Source organism: Topomyia yanbarensis, chromosome 3, assembly GCF_030247195.1.
Source record: "Topomyia yanbarensis strain Yona2022 chromosome 3, ASM3024719v1, whole genome shotgun sequence".
In the NCBI taxonomy this organism is placed as follows: Eukaryota; Metazoa; Arthropoda; class Insecta; order Diptera; family Culicidae; genus Topomyia; species Topomyia yanbarensis.
Window position 1 is genome coordinate 289,375,753 of NC_080672.1, and position 15,861 is coordinate 289,391,613.

The following is a 15,861-nucleotide window of genomic DNA, read 5'->3' on the forward strand; positions in this document are numbered from 1 at the left end:
TTGATTTGGAATTTATTGTTTAGAATAATTGAAATGTCAACTATAACAGGCATTAAAATGGCATCGGTGACTACCGTATCTGGCCTATAGCTACAGGGCTTATAAGCTCTACAATAGAGTCTCATATACCCATATACGACCTGTTTTAATGCTTAAAATTCGTAGTGCTTATAAGTATTAGCAAAGCTTGTATAAAGCTTATGGACATTTGCAAAGCTTGTATAGAACTCATAAGGATCGAAAAGCTGTTATAAGGTGAATATAATGCTTGCATTAGTGCTTAGTGGTTGCTTGGGATATTTTCTAAAAAATAATGATAACTTCGTAGAAACACAGAAATTTTAATTATTTTACATATAATTTTGAATTTGATGCGATGATTTACATATATTCGTACACCAATCAATTACAATTTCTGGAACACCAGAATTTTATGTTCTCAAAAAATAATCACAAAAATACGTAGACATACAGAAATACCGTATTTTTCACATAAAAAAATTATCCCAATGTTTAAATACAAAAATCGATAGAAATTGATATCAGCTACAATTCCTCGAAGCACAAAATTTTAAACTTTCATAAAATTTACAATAATTTGGAAAAATAAAGAAGTTTCATATAATCAACAAATCTTTCAATTCAGTGCAGTGTCCTATAAAATTTTATGCACCTAATAGATTGGCTACAAAACTATAATTTCCTGTAGATGCCAGCTATAATTACTAGAAGAACAAAATTTTAAAATCTGTGATTTTGTCTGTAATTTTTAGAATGAATATAATGACCGATTTTGTCGTCCCCATTATGTATTGAAGATTGACAAGATCTGAACATATATGTTTCATATTGATTGGGACTATCTAAAGTATGATATAAAACCCCACTCAACTCTTCGGAATCAGAATCAGTTAAAAAAATCGAAACATTTTAATCACTTTAAGAACATTGACATTTTGAATTCAGAATCAAACCACAAGACTTTGTCTTAAATGTGGCTGACAAAATCGGGTCAAAAAGCTGACAAATTCGGAGGCGGACTAACACGGGGACTAATAAAATAGGATCTTCACTGTAGTCAGCACTTTGAACCGCTTTAAAAAGAACAGCGCTAATAATTCATTACGAAGTAGATGCACTGAACATCCTTTAAATGACTCGGCTACGTAGAACGCCGAACAATGGCCAAATGAAGATTCTAGATGATGTTTCCACCAAGCAAACAAGAGAAAAAAGTTTACTGTGCGACGATGTATAACAAACTGAATCACTCAATGCGTTGGAACATATTTATAGCTAAAAATTTACAAGAACCCAGAATCAGCTAGTTTCTGAGTAGCTCTCCAAAACCCTAGAGCGCATGACGACGATGATGCTGCTGCTGCTGATTGAACAACGCACGATCCTTGTTTTTTTTTACTTGTAAGGGGCCGTACACTAATCACGTAAGGCTTTTTAGAGCTTTTCAACCTCCCCCTTCCCCCCTGATAAGAGTTCGTAAGATTTTATCATGATTATCGTAATTAAAAAATCGAATTGTTAATTCATCAAATAATAAGATAGGGAAAATGATATGTATAGAATTATTACAAGAAAACTCATGACAAAGTTTAACTGTAATTATCTCCAGAATTTCAATTGCATGCCAGTCTCGGCCAGTAGAAAGAATAACTGTTGTCAGATATTCAGTAACTCCAATTTGGTCCACATGATCTGCTTTGCTATATTCCACTTACTTTGAATCTATTTTCTTGTGATGCAGAATTTAAAAGAGTTTATAACCTCTTCTGGCATGAATTTATTCTGAGTTCCAACTGTAACGCTTATCGTACGCATAGCTCCGAGTTAACCATCTTCGAATTTTCTTGAATTAAATTCACACTCTGGAAATATTCGACATTCAAGATATTTGACAATCGTATGTTACAACATTTTCCAGATACCTTGCGGGTTTGAAAAGAACAAAGTCGGTCTAACAACACGAAGGGTATCAACACTTCTTAACTTGTAAGGCATATTGTGACTCCAGTTCCCGAACAGAACAATGTACTACCAAGAGCCAAAAAATCACTCATATTGTTTGATATACAAGGATTATATGGTACAAATGAAAATAGTTCCCTTTTCTTATTAGAAAGAATATTTTCCTTATGGAAAACTTGTTTTATGATATTACGTAAGAAAGGACAAACCCTCCCTCCCCCTCAGATAAGAATTTTTAAGATATTTTGAAACTCCCCCTCCCCCCATATGTACTTACGTAATTAGTGTATGGCCCCAGACGTGTGCAAAACTCATCTTCTTAGAAATCCATGTTTTAAAATCGTCCAATGCTGATCTTTCGTTGGACCAACGTTAAGCGACGCCCAGCAGACCGTTCAGCAGAAATCGGCCCTTATCACATTCATGCACATGTTGTTTGTGGACAACAACGTTTTTAAACACCTATAACTTTTGATTGAGGCAAATTTTGCTCACAAAAACAAGTAAGGTTAATAAATGTGACTATTGGCTTTCATTTGAGTATTAACAGTTATAAGGTTCAGCTCTACAACTGAAGTTATGGCAATTAGTCTGATTGAACTCCAATGGAGCAGTGCTGCCTGGGACCGTTTACGTTTAGGACGGAAAATGAATTTTTCATACAACTTCGTTATATTGCAATATTAGTAAAAACTGATAAAACTTATCAATTTAGACTATTTTTGGCTACGTTTTTCACGCAGCTGGACTATTGTAAATACTCTAGGAGAATTGTACTGAGCATTGGAAGGTAAAAATTGAGCAGCTTCTAGCACTGCAAGGAAAGAACCTACCTTTCTGAAAAAAGGTTTTTCGGGTTTCTTGACCCCACCGTTTTCAAGGAAAAATAGTTTTGAAACCCTACATGCACTAGAAAAAAGTTGGGCATGAAAGGGATAAAGGATTCCCAAAGTTTTGTTGTTATATACAAACCAGTAGTGCGTAATCATAAATTCAGTTATTATTTCTGTCTGAATTTACCGAAACGCGCATTAAGGTAACTGAAGTTTCACACAGAGAATTTAGTTTTATGCGTCATGATAGACCAAACATAAGTATCCCAATCAATCGAATACAATATTTTAAAATAAAATAACTTGGCTATATAACTTATTTTTCTTACATGTCTTACTATCACTTTCTAGAATATAAAGCGATCGATATTCGTTATTAAAACGGTTTCATCAAAAAAATGTTCCATGAGTCAAACATAGATGCATGTACCTTAGATACTGTTTTTGAACATAACAAAAATATTTCATGAAGAAAAAAAAACTTTTGTTTAGATTCGTTTATCCGGATGATTCGATTATCCGAAGCGAAATTTGTCTGCACCCTACGGATAATCGAATCTGGCCTGTATGGGTATTTTCGTTTATTCATATTCAATTTTATTGATTACTCATATATTGAAAAAAAAATGCTTTGCAATGCTTTGCAATTAATAATATGGAACTGAGTAAGGTAAGCTAGGAAATGGTGGATATAAATTATCGTATAATCAAACTGGATCATCAAACTTGTGCTCGGACTTTCTTCGGATCGTATGAAGCTTTTTTCAAGTGATGATAGTTAGGTAAAATCTTTCGCAGATAGTCAATTTGTACCATTTGGGACTGGAATGAAAAAAATCGATAGAAATCAAATTATATACACAATAATTACGTACTCTCTGTTTTTCAAGTGCCTCTCGCTGTTGACACTGTTTTCCGTAGATTATTGTTTTTTCAGGTAACACTTGTTCCCCGACCAGCCGACAACCTGCTCCGATGACGCATCCATTCGTTACGACCACATCCGCCGAAACATAGCTTTTGCACTCGAATACATTTCTCTCTCCAATCTTAAGTGCTTCTACAGTGCAGCCTACCTCGAAAATATTATCTTGTCCAATGACCAGTGGCTTCACAGTACCTTCCAACACATCACCGTAAGAAGAGTGCCCTTTAGGTATGCGATGAATAATTGATGCGTACTCTTCAATTATACAGTTCTCTCCTATTACTATTGGGCCTGATTCAGCGATGATTGTTGTACTTGGATGAATGACACAACCGCTGGAAATGGTTATTTCACCTCGAAGATTTGTATCTTCGCAAACCATCGAACGAGGCATGATTCTTATGCTGAATGTTAAATGCAATTGGCTTATTTATTAAGATATTTAGAAAGCTAGTATTATACTTACTCGTTTTTAATGTTCATGTTTCTGGTTGCAGAAAAATAGAGAACGAAAATTTTACGTACTTATATCTGCACTAATCTTCCTGCACCCGACAATAATTTTAACAACCAGGTTGCCGTTAACTAACTAATAAATGACTAATCACTTATAATATCACTTGTTATTTGCAGCTAAATTATTTCTCTAGCAAGAATGCACCTAAGAGAAATAAAATTTAATACGCGATTGAGACCACAATATTTTTGTTTATTCTAAATGTCAGTGTCATTCCATGCACTTTTGGGAACCCTACACGCTCGTAAAAAGTTACTCAGATTCTGAGTACTTTTAACTCAGTTTTGAATGATGTTCGTAAACGTCAAAAATTGAGTTGTCATGTATAATATCTCTGAGTAACTCTGACTCTATTTTTGGGTATTACACAAGAAACCGTTTTGGAGTTACCAAACGGAAAAGCCGTTTCTCGCCAAGTTAAAAATTCCAAGCGTCATCCGCCATTTTCCATTAGTAGGTACACGCTCGTTTAGTTATCGCTCATCACTTTTTCACAAATAAAAATTTGTTCAAATATTTATAATAGTTGAAGCTAGAGTTGTAGTGTGTAAAATACATTTTAATTGAAAGAGTGGATTTGAACAACCAGCATGCAGAAGATTTCGGAAGAGGTGGATGCTGAAACTGCAATGAAGTTGCGAGGTAATATTCACGTTATATTATATTATATATATATATATATATATATATATATATATATATATATATATATATATATATATATATATATATATATATATATATATATATATATATATATATATATATATATATATATATATATATATATATATATATATATATATATATATATATATATATATATATATATATATATATATATATATATATATATATATATATATATATATATATATATATATATATACTGGAAAAAAAGTGTAAGGTTTCAGGTTTCTCATGCCATGTGCCAAATTGTGGGAAGATGATTCCTGGACACGTGGATGAATTGAAGGAACACTTCCGGTTGGTACACAATTTGAACACCAGCAAAGCAGCCGCTCAACCTTTCCTTTGTTCAGAATGTGGTTCACTGTACCAGAGGTTTAAGAGCTTGAAACGGCACATAGAGAGTGTTCATCCACTAATTACAGAAAATTCTACAAATATTTCATACGACCATGACGCTGTTGAACAAATTCAAAATAATCATCCGGAAAATATGCTCGTAGATGATGATTATCTGTTGAGAATAACGAATACTATATTCTTTAAAACGGCGCCGTCGTTGGATGAAATTACTAAGAAAATTAGTAAATTCGCCACAGATTTGCGAAAAGATGTATCTCTTCCCGAGACAAAAATCAAAAAGTTCTTACAGGTTACCTCGAATCTTATAGAAGATTACGAGTGTTACATGTTGAATCTATTCAGAGAATTTTTGAAATCGAAGTCGATCCCATTAAACGATACCGACGCTTTGAAATTTATAAACGACGCATCTTTGGATGGAATTTTTGCAGACGTAGCTTCTCCAAAAGACAACCTAGCATATTTGTCTGGAGTTGCGGGTTGTGCTGTGCCAAACCCTAGGGAAGAAGTCTTGGGAAGAACTAGAATCACTAAAACTGTCCCCGCGATTACCAAACTAGGCAAAAGAAAAAGTGTACAAATAGTGAAAGACGTTGCTCACTATATTCCACTAACCTGCATTTTAGCACTGGTTATGAAGAATCCCGGAGCTCGCAAGATGATAGCAGAAGAAGCAGTGAATGACGATATCTTGTGCGGTTTCAAAGATGGTCAACGTTTCAAAACACACCCATTCCTGACACGGTTTCCCGATGCATTACGACTCTCGCTTCATCTGGACGATGTCGAATATCTGAACCCTTTGGGATCACGCAAATCAAAAAAAAAACTTACCAATTTCAGTGTTAAAATTGAGAATCTCCACCCCGCAATTAATCCATCCTCCAACAGGATATATCTAACGCTTACAGTTCGCTCAAGAGATGTAAAAAAATATGGCTACAATAACGTTATGAAACCGCTGATTCAAGATTTGCGTGAGCTTGAATCAGATGATGGTGTTGTAGTACAATATGGGAGTGAAAAGTTTACTATGAGGGCAGTTCTAGTGCATGTTTTGGGGGACACGCTGGCAATTCATGAAATTTTCGAGTTAATGGGGCCCCAATCAAGTCTATTCTGTAGAATGTGCTATGCGACGCGTACTGCACTTCATTGTGGAAACATTGGTGATACCTTCCCTCATCGCACTGAAGAAAGCATACAAGGTGATTTAAATGCTCTTCAAAGCGGAACTAAAACACCTTCACAATGCGGAATCATTCGAAAATCAGCACTGAATGAAGTTAAATATTTCAACATAGCGGAAAATAACACGTTTGATCCAATGCATGATCTTTTGGAAGGCGTCGTCATGGTCGTAATCAAATGTGTTTTGAACGAAGCTGTAAATATCCATAAAGTGATAACGATTAGTCAAGTCAACCAAATTATACAGCATTACGAATACGGTATAACTGAATCGGCTGATAAACCTACCGCTAATTTTACTTGTGAGAAGTTAAAAGCACGTGGACATGCTATTCCTCAGTCAGCTTCGCAATGTTGGCTTCTCCTTCGAGCATTCCCTTTTATGTTCAACCAGATTCTCGGATTTAATTCAAATTTATCATCATTGCTTAGAGCTCTCATGAAAATAACTTATTATAGTTTCTCCAATAAGCTAACATTGAATCAGATTAACGATCTGGAAAACGAAATCGAATGTTTTTACAAGTTGTTCAAATCCTGCTTCCCTGCCATCAACCCTACCAATAAATTCCATCACATCTCTCATTATCCCTACATAATTCGTCAGGATGGGCCAGTTGTTAATCATAGTTGCTTACGCTTCGAAGCGAAATTCAAGGAGTCGAAATCCCAAGCGAAGACATGCAACAATTTCATCAATTTAACAAACAGCTTTGCTAAGCGCCTGAATCTAGCACAGATAACCACTATTCTTGACCATTCATACGAAATTGGTACGGTAGATATCGTTTCGTCAAAGCACATACACAAAAAATCTCTAAGTAATTTACTCCTGATCCGGGATCTACCAGATTCAATCAAATATATAAACCATATGAAAATAAATAACACAAGCTTTCGGCCGGGACTGATAGCGAAATACCAAGTATGCAACGAAATGTCCTATGGTTTGATAATAGATATATTGCAATCGGATAATCAAATTGTTTGCCTAATACAGCATCTCGAATGCGAATATTGTTTACAATACAACAGTTACAAACTCAAAACTGACAGTCAAGTTATTCGCATATCACACAAGAACTTGCAAACGAAAAAAACATACAACTTATGGAGTATATACGGAGATTCAGAAGAAAACTACTATATAAGTTTGAAATATGTAGATAGTTAGTAGGGAAATAAACTTGGAAATAAATTTATAATAAAATAAACAACAATCAAGAAGGTAGTGCAAACAACTTGAGATGTCACTTTAAACCTTTATATATACTTATTCGCTCTTTTCAGCCCAAAAAATAAACGATCAGAACCTAGTTCTGCTCAACGATGCCGACCTAGTTGAAATGGGGATAATCGAAAAAGGATCCCGTCTAACAATTCTTAACATAATAAAAAACTATAGTTCTGAAGCTAATCCGACCAAAGATAAAATTGATGAGACTTCCACTAATGTTCAAAATTTGGTAAACTTTCTACTATAATTACTGTAAGCGCTTGTCGTACTATACATATTTAACGTTTTCAGATTAACCGTTCGACATTCGAAGATGACGCAAAATTCCGAATGAAAATTTTGTATCCAATTTTGGATCAAGGGATCGTACCAGATAAGGACGGTTTAAATCATCTTACACGAGTCGCATGCAAGCAAATGGAGACTCAAATAATGGACGGTCAAAGGCAAGTAGAAAGTTTTATTTGTTACTCTACTAGTGCATCAAACTATGAACACTCCTTAAAGTGTGATAGAATGAATTGTTTACATTGAACCGCACGAGTCTCTCCGCTAGAGCAACCTTGCGGCGAAATGCGCAATGCCTATACATATTTATAGGGCTTACGGCCAATTTCTTTATCCTCGCTTAAATTTTAAACCGGGTTCACCAGTACGTTTAAACCTGGTTAAGACGTTAGGCGAGAATGAAGAAATCGGCCCTTAGTAGTCCTTCGAGCAAATATGCAGGTGATCTAACACTGTCTATGAGCAGAGAAAAGCAATGCCTTTCGTTGTGAAGCTTCTATTTCAAAAAACATCGTAGTCAATCAGTATCATGCATTATTACTTCATTGAGCCTATGAAACTATGAAGTATGCATAGTAATGAAGCACGGCCAAACAACTTCACTTCTGATTATAAATGTAAAGAAATGTATGAAACACAGTACAAACTGCTAGAGGAAACCACATAGTTATCAGTTCTTCGCATCCTGATTTCAATATTGACCATTCTTTTCACATCTTCAATCTGGTTCGATTTATAAACTTCGGCATAAGAACGTACATGCGTCTTTGACGGTGGTACTTAGAAAAAGTAATTCGTCATGTTCCGGCACAAAATTATAAAGACGACCGACGACGACGAATTATAATAACTTAAACATTTAAACCAACAGAATTTAAAGGTATACAATTTCTGTTTATAGCGAGCGTGTTTATTTGTTTACATATACAGTTCAATCGTAAATCGACCAAAGGGTCTAACTAAGCCGCAATGTCGTTGAATCGAGCAACAGCGATGCCAGATTTACAGACTGTGGACAGATTTGCTGCACTGAGAAACAAAAATATGCAGAATTAGCATACTTTCAGTCCCGTCTCTTTTGCTGTAATTCTCGACGAACATATGATTACGGCCTAAAAGCCAACCGTCAAAATCCACTTTGAATGGAAATTCCAGACAAACCGTTACTAGTCGAACACAGCTCACAACAGTTTATGAAAGAGAAAACTTTTCTCTTTCGTTTACTACCAACATCTGTGATTGGCGTGTAACGGTTTGTCCGGAATTTCCATTCAAAGTGGATTTTGACAGTTGGCTTTTAGGCCGTAATCATATGTTTGTCGGGAATTTTCATGCATTTTCTAGCATATACTTCTAGTAAATATTCAATGAGTGGATAGACCGAATACGTCCAATGCACAAAATTTGCAGCAGAAGAAACGAGAGGCAGATCAAAAAGTATGATATCGGTGATTAAAAAAAAGTTCTGCGTATGCCTGGTCCAGACATTTACAGACTTTTAAAACAGTAATAAACTGACCGATTTTCTTCAGAAAATAATAGATGTGTCCCAGCATGCAAAGAATTACGAATCAAATACCGTTCATACTTTTACCATTTAGATTTTTTTTAAGAAATTTAGAACTTAATCTTTCACGGAATCTTTTTGGTCTTTTTCGGAGTAACGAACCAATGATCTCTAAATGCGCAGGTATCCTTCTGTTGATCAACAGCATGCGGCAGCTGTTCAAATCGTAAAATTATTTCCACAACTTAGTAATACGCGAGTCACACCAACTGCTCCTGATGAGGTTTGTTATTCTATGCTTATTTAATTTCTCTAATATAATTATAATTATTTTCATGCTAGTCATTTTTCTTTTGGTGCAACGGAGGCAAGGAAAAGGGTGCTCATACTGGCATGATATTTCATCGCATCCGGAATGTCATCAAACAGCTACCTGCAGGAAAACATAAATATAATCGAGGAACTATGCCTGTAGAAGAGTCCGTTTCAACTGAACTTGTAGAGCGGGCTCAATTGCTCCGAGTAATGCTTGCATCGGCATCAGTAGCAGAACATATTTGTGATGAAATGGACCGATGCTTTCCAGTCCTCAAACTGTTATTAAAAGAAAAGAAACCCGTTAATGATATCTTGGATATGTTTCCACACCTGTGTTCATATGAAGGATTGGTGGTAACATGTTTATTTTTTATTATTTACTATTTCACTTTATGGTATTCACGGAACATATGAATATTTATATCATATCACTTTTTCTAGATTCGTCAAATGTTTGAGAGATTGTATCCTAACAGAACAGAAGGTCTCAAAATCGAGGATGTCTTCTCTCAGTGTCTATCTTATTCACCGTCCAGATTTTCTAGAGTAGAAGATGGTGAGATATATTTTTTTTTAATTTAGCCCAAAGGTCTGTCATAAAATTTTAAATTTGTAAAACTATTCACAGATCACATTCGAGGATGCTTGAGAATAATTTCTCATATGCCAATTCGCGGACAAAAAAGAACGCTGGTAGGCTGTCCAACTGTAGGCGAAGAACATTCGGCTTCAATTTTAATTCGTTGGATTGGGGTAAATGCAATATAATATACATAAGTTTAGATGTAATGATTTTATATCATCATTAGGAGTGCTTAGATACATACGTGGCATCCCCCGCAACTGATTCCAAACTACACATGGTGTGCGTAGCAAGCCCGATGAAAAGAGGAAATTATGCCGTCATTTGTGAGAAAAAAGTTATATTCGAGACTAACAATTCTATTCATGCAGTGGAAATTTTATTCAAATGCTACGCAGTTCTCGGAGTGGAGGTGCCACCTAATTTTAGAATGTTTTGGGACTTTCTGGCATGTGCCATATATAATATAATTCCGCACAGTCAGAGGACAACTGTGAATAGACTCGTCCAAACTTTTATTGAAGTTTCCCGCGCACGTATTGACAACAAATAAAAGGACAACTTTTTTATACAATACTTACTAAAAACCATAAAATTTAATAAACAGAAGTTTCTTTAATTATTATTGTAAAAATATTCCATAAGAAAAGAAAGACTGCATTGTGTTGTATCCAAAACAAAATTTTGACGGCCAATTTCTTGACTGGATGTAAACCGGTTTAGTTCCAGTTCAAATGCAACAATCGATCATGAACCAATTTAAATAGGAATCGGTTGTTGCATTTCTTCTTACAGAAACCATTCAGAATTGCAAGTCATAATCCGGATGTTTCTCAGTAAAGTTCAGTCAGAAATGAGCCGGAATTCCGGCTGGCTCCAGTCAGTATTCCGGCTCCAGTGACACAACCTATTCTAACTAGAATCGGTTGTGTCACTGGAGCCGGAATACTGACTGGAAACAGCTGGAATTCCGGCTCATTTCCGGCTGAACTTTACTGGGTTTTAATGAAATATTGCACTCATAAATTGGGTAATATTCTACCCAAAAACTGAGGAATTACAACTGGCTTTGTTGTCTACTCAAAAATTGGGTAAGCTTCTGCTCATAATATGAGTAAAAATCGATCAATTTTTGGTTTTGTTGAAGTTCTACTGAACCCAAAATTTGAGTAATGTTCAACTCAAAGTCTGCGTAATAATTACTTAATTTTTGGTTTTGTTAAATTTGTACTGAACTCAAAATTTGAGCAATGTTGAACTCAAAATCTGAGTACTAGTGAAGCACTTTTGGGTTTAGTGTAGATAATATTGTACTCAAAAACCGAGTAATAATTACTCAGTTTTTGGTTCATGCTGGCTTACTCAAATTTGAGTAACTCCGGAATTACTCAATTTAAGGGTTGTTCCACTTTATCTGGAAATGGGTGGGATTAAACTCATTTTTGAGTAACTTTTTACGAGCGTGTATACCACAGACAAACAGACGTAGCACGAGATGAATATTCATCACCCATAGAAAACAAAGGTCGATTTAAATTATGAAAAATGCGCCATTTCACCGAGTGAAGCGCCAAGTGCGTCACTTTTCGTTTCCGCCTAAGACAACACGCTCATTCAAAACTACTCAAAATTTGAGTTCAAAACACTCAATTTCAAAAATAGTAGCAATGTGTCAACAAATGAGTTTTTATTTGAGTACAGTCGTGATTCGCTGGTTGGACATTTTTTAACTGGACCGCTTTTTAGTTGGACCTCCGCTAGTTGGACTATTGTCCAACTAAAAAGCATCTGAATATCAAAAACTTATGTCAAATTTACTTTGACAATTATTAGAGATGTGAATAGGGGCAATTGTACTACTAACGTCTCCTTTGGAGAGTTTTTGAAATCTGTCAGTCGGTCCAACTAACGAATAAAATTAGTTGGACAGAGATGTGGCCCAACTAGCGAATCACGACTGTAGATTCAACTCAACTGGTAAGTAACCATTCAATTTTCAAAATTTCGAGTGAAAAAAATAGTTAGGCTTCACGTGAATGAACTTCACTGTTGACTAAAAGTATCATGATAGAGCAACCCGCGGACCTAGCAGTTGTAAAGTCGACTCGGATCATTCACAAAATTAAAAGGTAAGTTTGTCTAAGTTTTTCTTCTATTCAAATCAAACATCCTTTCGTATTGTTAGAGCATATTTAGGAGCGTTTTATTTTGTATGGGAGTTTCAAAGTAGAATTGAAACTGAAACATTCACATCCGCAGCAGAGCGTTTTGTTTTATAATTTCGAACAGTTTTGTTTTAAAATTTAAAACTGTTATACGACGCCGTTCTATTTGTTGCTGATTTTGAAACACGTTTAGAACTGTGTTTTAAATACATGGAAAGTATTCAGCACAGACACTTAGACCCGATAGACCGGGGAAAAACAAATTTGAATGCAGTAACGCTGGAGGCATGGTGAGACATGAATTTTAAACTGAATTGAACACCCGCTAAAAGTGCTGCTGGGGACAACAAGTTCCAGTTCTAAACATTTTCAGTTTTATATTATAGAACTGTCAAAATTATGAATCTAAAACTGAAACACTCCTGAACATGCCATTATAGTTTCTGCCATTACTACGAGGCATCGATTGACATGGAATAGGTGTAGAGAAACCATTTCGGATTATATTTCCAGGCATCGCTAGCGCCCAGCAGGTTCAGGTAAATGATATTTGAAGCGTTGGTGAGATTCTTTATTGCTATATTAAAAATATGGAATTATTATTTTCCGCATTTGCTTTTCGAGTAAAATCTACTCAAATTTGACATTTGCATCCCAAACTCAGAACTTAGTAAACGAGGCAAACTCATTTTTGACTACGTGCAATTTTTATGAAATTGAGTGGCCGGCTACTCAAATCTGAGTTTTTACGAATGAACGTGAAGATATGGCAATAGGGGAGGAGTGTCGTTTTAGTTCCAACTTTACCTCAGAATGGTCCAGTTCCTGCCCGCATAAATGTGTATCATAAGCCAACCATTGCATCAAACGTTTAAAACCCATTTGCAGTATGGTTCGTTCAACAATAGATTAACCATTGCCTGGTATAATATCGAACATAACCATTATCGTTTTTCTATACTCGACCATACAAACAACGGGTTGTTAAGAACGGTCACCATACCAAAATACGCTCTTTTCCATATACATTTTGACAACATACCACTCAAGAACCATATAGTCTATGGTAATATGTATATTTTAGATCGTGCGATGTATAAAATATTAGGTGTAGAAAAAAAACTCAATTGCTACTGCTCATCTCTGACCTAAAGTCTTAATGAACGTCAGATTGTGGTAAGTTTTGGTGTGCAATACCAATTTCACCATTGATTCTTCCTATAGTTTGGTGGTGATAACCTAGTATACTGATTAGTTTATGTGAGCAGATAATGAATCCGAAGCTAAGTATTATTTGTAATTATCTTATTAAGCAATAAAGGGCGATTAAATGGCGCGTTCCGTGGGCGATTTGGGGGCGGGTAGGGCGGAACAAAAATGACGCCCGGTCAAAAAAATGCGGACGAGCATGGTCAGGCGATTTAAACAGTTTAACGTTTAACTCAACTCGCCTGTGCTAATTGCCTCTAGGAACAAATGCAATTTGCGAATGCGGTTTAAAGGCAATTTCAACACCTAGATAAATTTTCTGGCGGCTGAAAATAACGGTTGTTTTTGCGTTTTTCAAACATGGCGGTTCATGTTTGGCTTAAGCTTAAAATAGTTTTTTTTTTAACAATTGGCGTGTTCTCGCTTGTAATTTGTTTGTGCACTTCATTTAACCAACGAATGTGGGAAATTGTGGAATCGTGTTTAAATATAGTGGAACAAGATCTCTGGCCTAAACACTTAATAACAGTCAGATTGTAGTAAGTTTTAGTGTGCGATGCCAATTTTACCATTGATTCTTGCTATAGTTTGGTGGTGATTACCTAGTGTAGTGATAACTTTATGTGAGTAGATCATGAATCCATCATGAGTAGATCATGAAGTATTATTTGTAATTTTCATATTAGGCAATTAAGGGCGATTAAATGGCGCGTTCCCTGGGCGATTTAAGGGCGAGTAGAGCGGCTAAAAAATGACGGCGGCAAATCGCCCAAAGTTAAGTTCAGCCGGAAATGTTAGAATTCTAGTTAGAATCGGTTGTGTCACTGGAGCCGGCATACGAACTGGAACCAGCCAGAATTCCAGTTAATTTCCGGCTGAACTTTACTGGGCGGTGCTCCCAAGACCACATATGCAAAAGAGCATAATAGCAGAAGTGATCGAAATCAATTGTTTTCTTTGAGCAAGATTCCATACAGAATCCATTCAGGATTTCGAACCGGTTCCGGAATGGATTTGACGGATAGTTGGGATAAGGTTTGGCGGCGCTAGTGTTTTATCATATATTAATTCAAATGTTTACACACGTTTTATTAATAAATTTGTTCGATCATGGATATCTGTTCTCTGTGATTGTATGAATGCAGCGCACTACTTCCGACATGATTCCATTGTTTAGAACCAGAGAAAATACGATTGCCGCTGGTTGGATTTTCCAGTTTTCAACTGCAACCAGAACATATTGCCGTCTTGAAGGAAATTAGTTTTCTTTCACTTCACTTTCAGTTTTTTATACAACTATGGCCAATTTTTATACAACTATGGCCAATTACGCAAACTTTTGAAGATTTGCTGCTGATCTGACAGTTTATTCGCAAAACATCCACCCCAAGCATGTAGCGTGTCCTACATATATTTTTTTGTGAAAAGATGCCAATTGGGTCATTAAATGTAAAAAAAATCTTTTTTATTACATGCATCGATAACGCTGATTTTCGTGATTACAACAATGTTTTTTTTCCAACTCAGGAAACGTGAAAATAAAATTTAAATTTAAAATAAAGAAATATGTTGACAGTCTTGATTTGAAACTATCAGAACCATTTGACATATAGAATTTCACGACAAATGATGCCCTGTCAGAAAAAATGAATTTTGATTTGACATAAACACCATTCAATATACATAGTTTTTTTCATTTTGGGTGTTGTCTTGATAGGCCAGATGTAAACAACCGCAGTTTATGTATGGTTGTCTATGTTTACATAAGATTTATTTTAAAAAACAAAAAAATCGTTTTTACGTATTACAAACGTTAAAGTTTATTGTTCTTGTATTGTAGCATAACACTAAAACTTACTGCAAATTTTTGTAAAATTACTGTACTGTCACAGTGAAAATCATGGTTTTGTTACTGTACATTTCTATTCGGGTAATGACCCAATTGGCTCCGTTCCGTGTCTCCGCCCAACTATGAAAATAAGAACTCAAGAAAACTTATTGAAAAGGTCCTATGTGCAAATGAGAGCCTCTCTTTGTTTACTTTCTCTT

At 35.5% G+C, this 15,861-nt stretch overlaps 2 protein-coding genes across 2 annotated transcripts; one reads left to right on the forward strand and one right to left on the reverse strand.

Annotated features, from left to right (window-relative positions):
- Positions 1 to 3,329: 3,329 nt before the first annotated feature.
- Positions 3,330 to 4,459, reverse strand: LOC131694269 (dynactin subunit 6). The gene is made up of 3 exons (XM_058982843.1): positions 4,211 to 4,459; positions 3,692 to 4,148; positions 3,330 to 3,638 (listed from the first exon to the last, which is right to left on the reverse strand). Exons 1-3 carry the CDS (start codon positions 4,225 to 4,227, stop codon positions 3,537 to 3,539), a joined length of 576 nt encoding a protein of 191 aa, XP_058838826.1. The 5' UTR covers positions 4,228 to 4,459; the 3' UTR covers positions 3,330 to 3,536.
- Positions 4,460 to 9,712: 5,253 nt separating this feature from the next.
- On the forward strand, positions 9,713 to 11,011 carry LOC131687972 (uncharacterized). The gene is made up of 5 exons (XM_058972079.1): positions 9,713 to 9,820; positions 9,880 to 10,209; positions 10,297 to 10,411; positions 10,484 to 10,608; positions 10,665 to 11,011. Exons 1-5 carry the CDS (start codon positions 9,713 to 9,715, stop codon positions 10,989 to 10,991), a joined length of 1,005 nt encoding a protein of 334 aa, XP_058828062.1. The 3' UTR covers positions 10,992 to 11,011.
- The last annotated feature ends 4,850 nt before the right edge of the window (positions 11,012 to 15,861 follow it).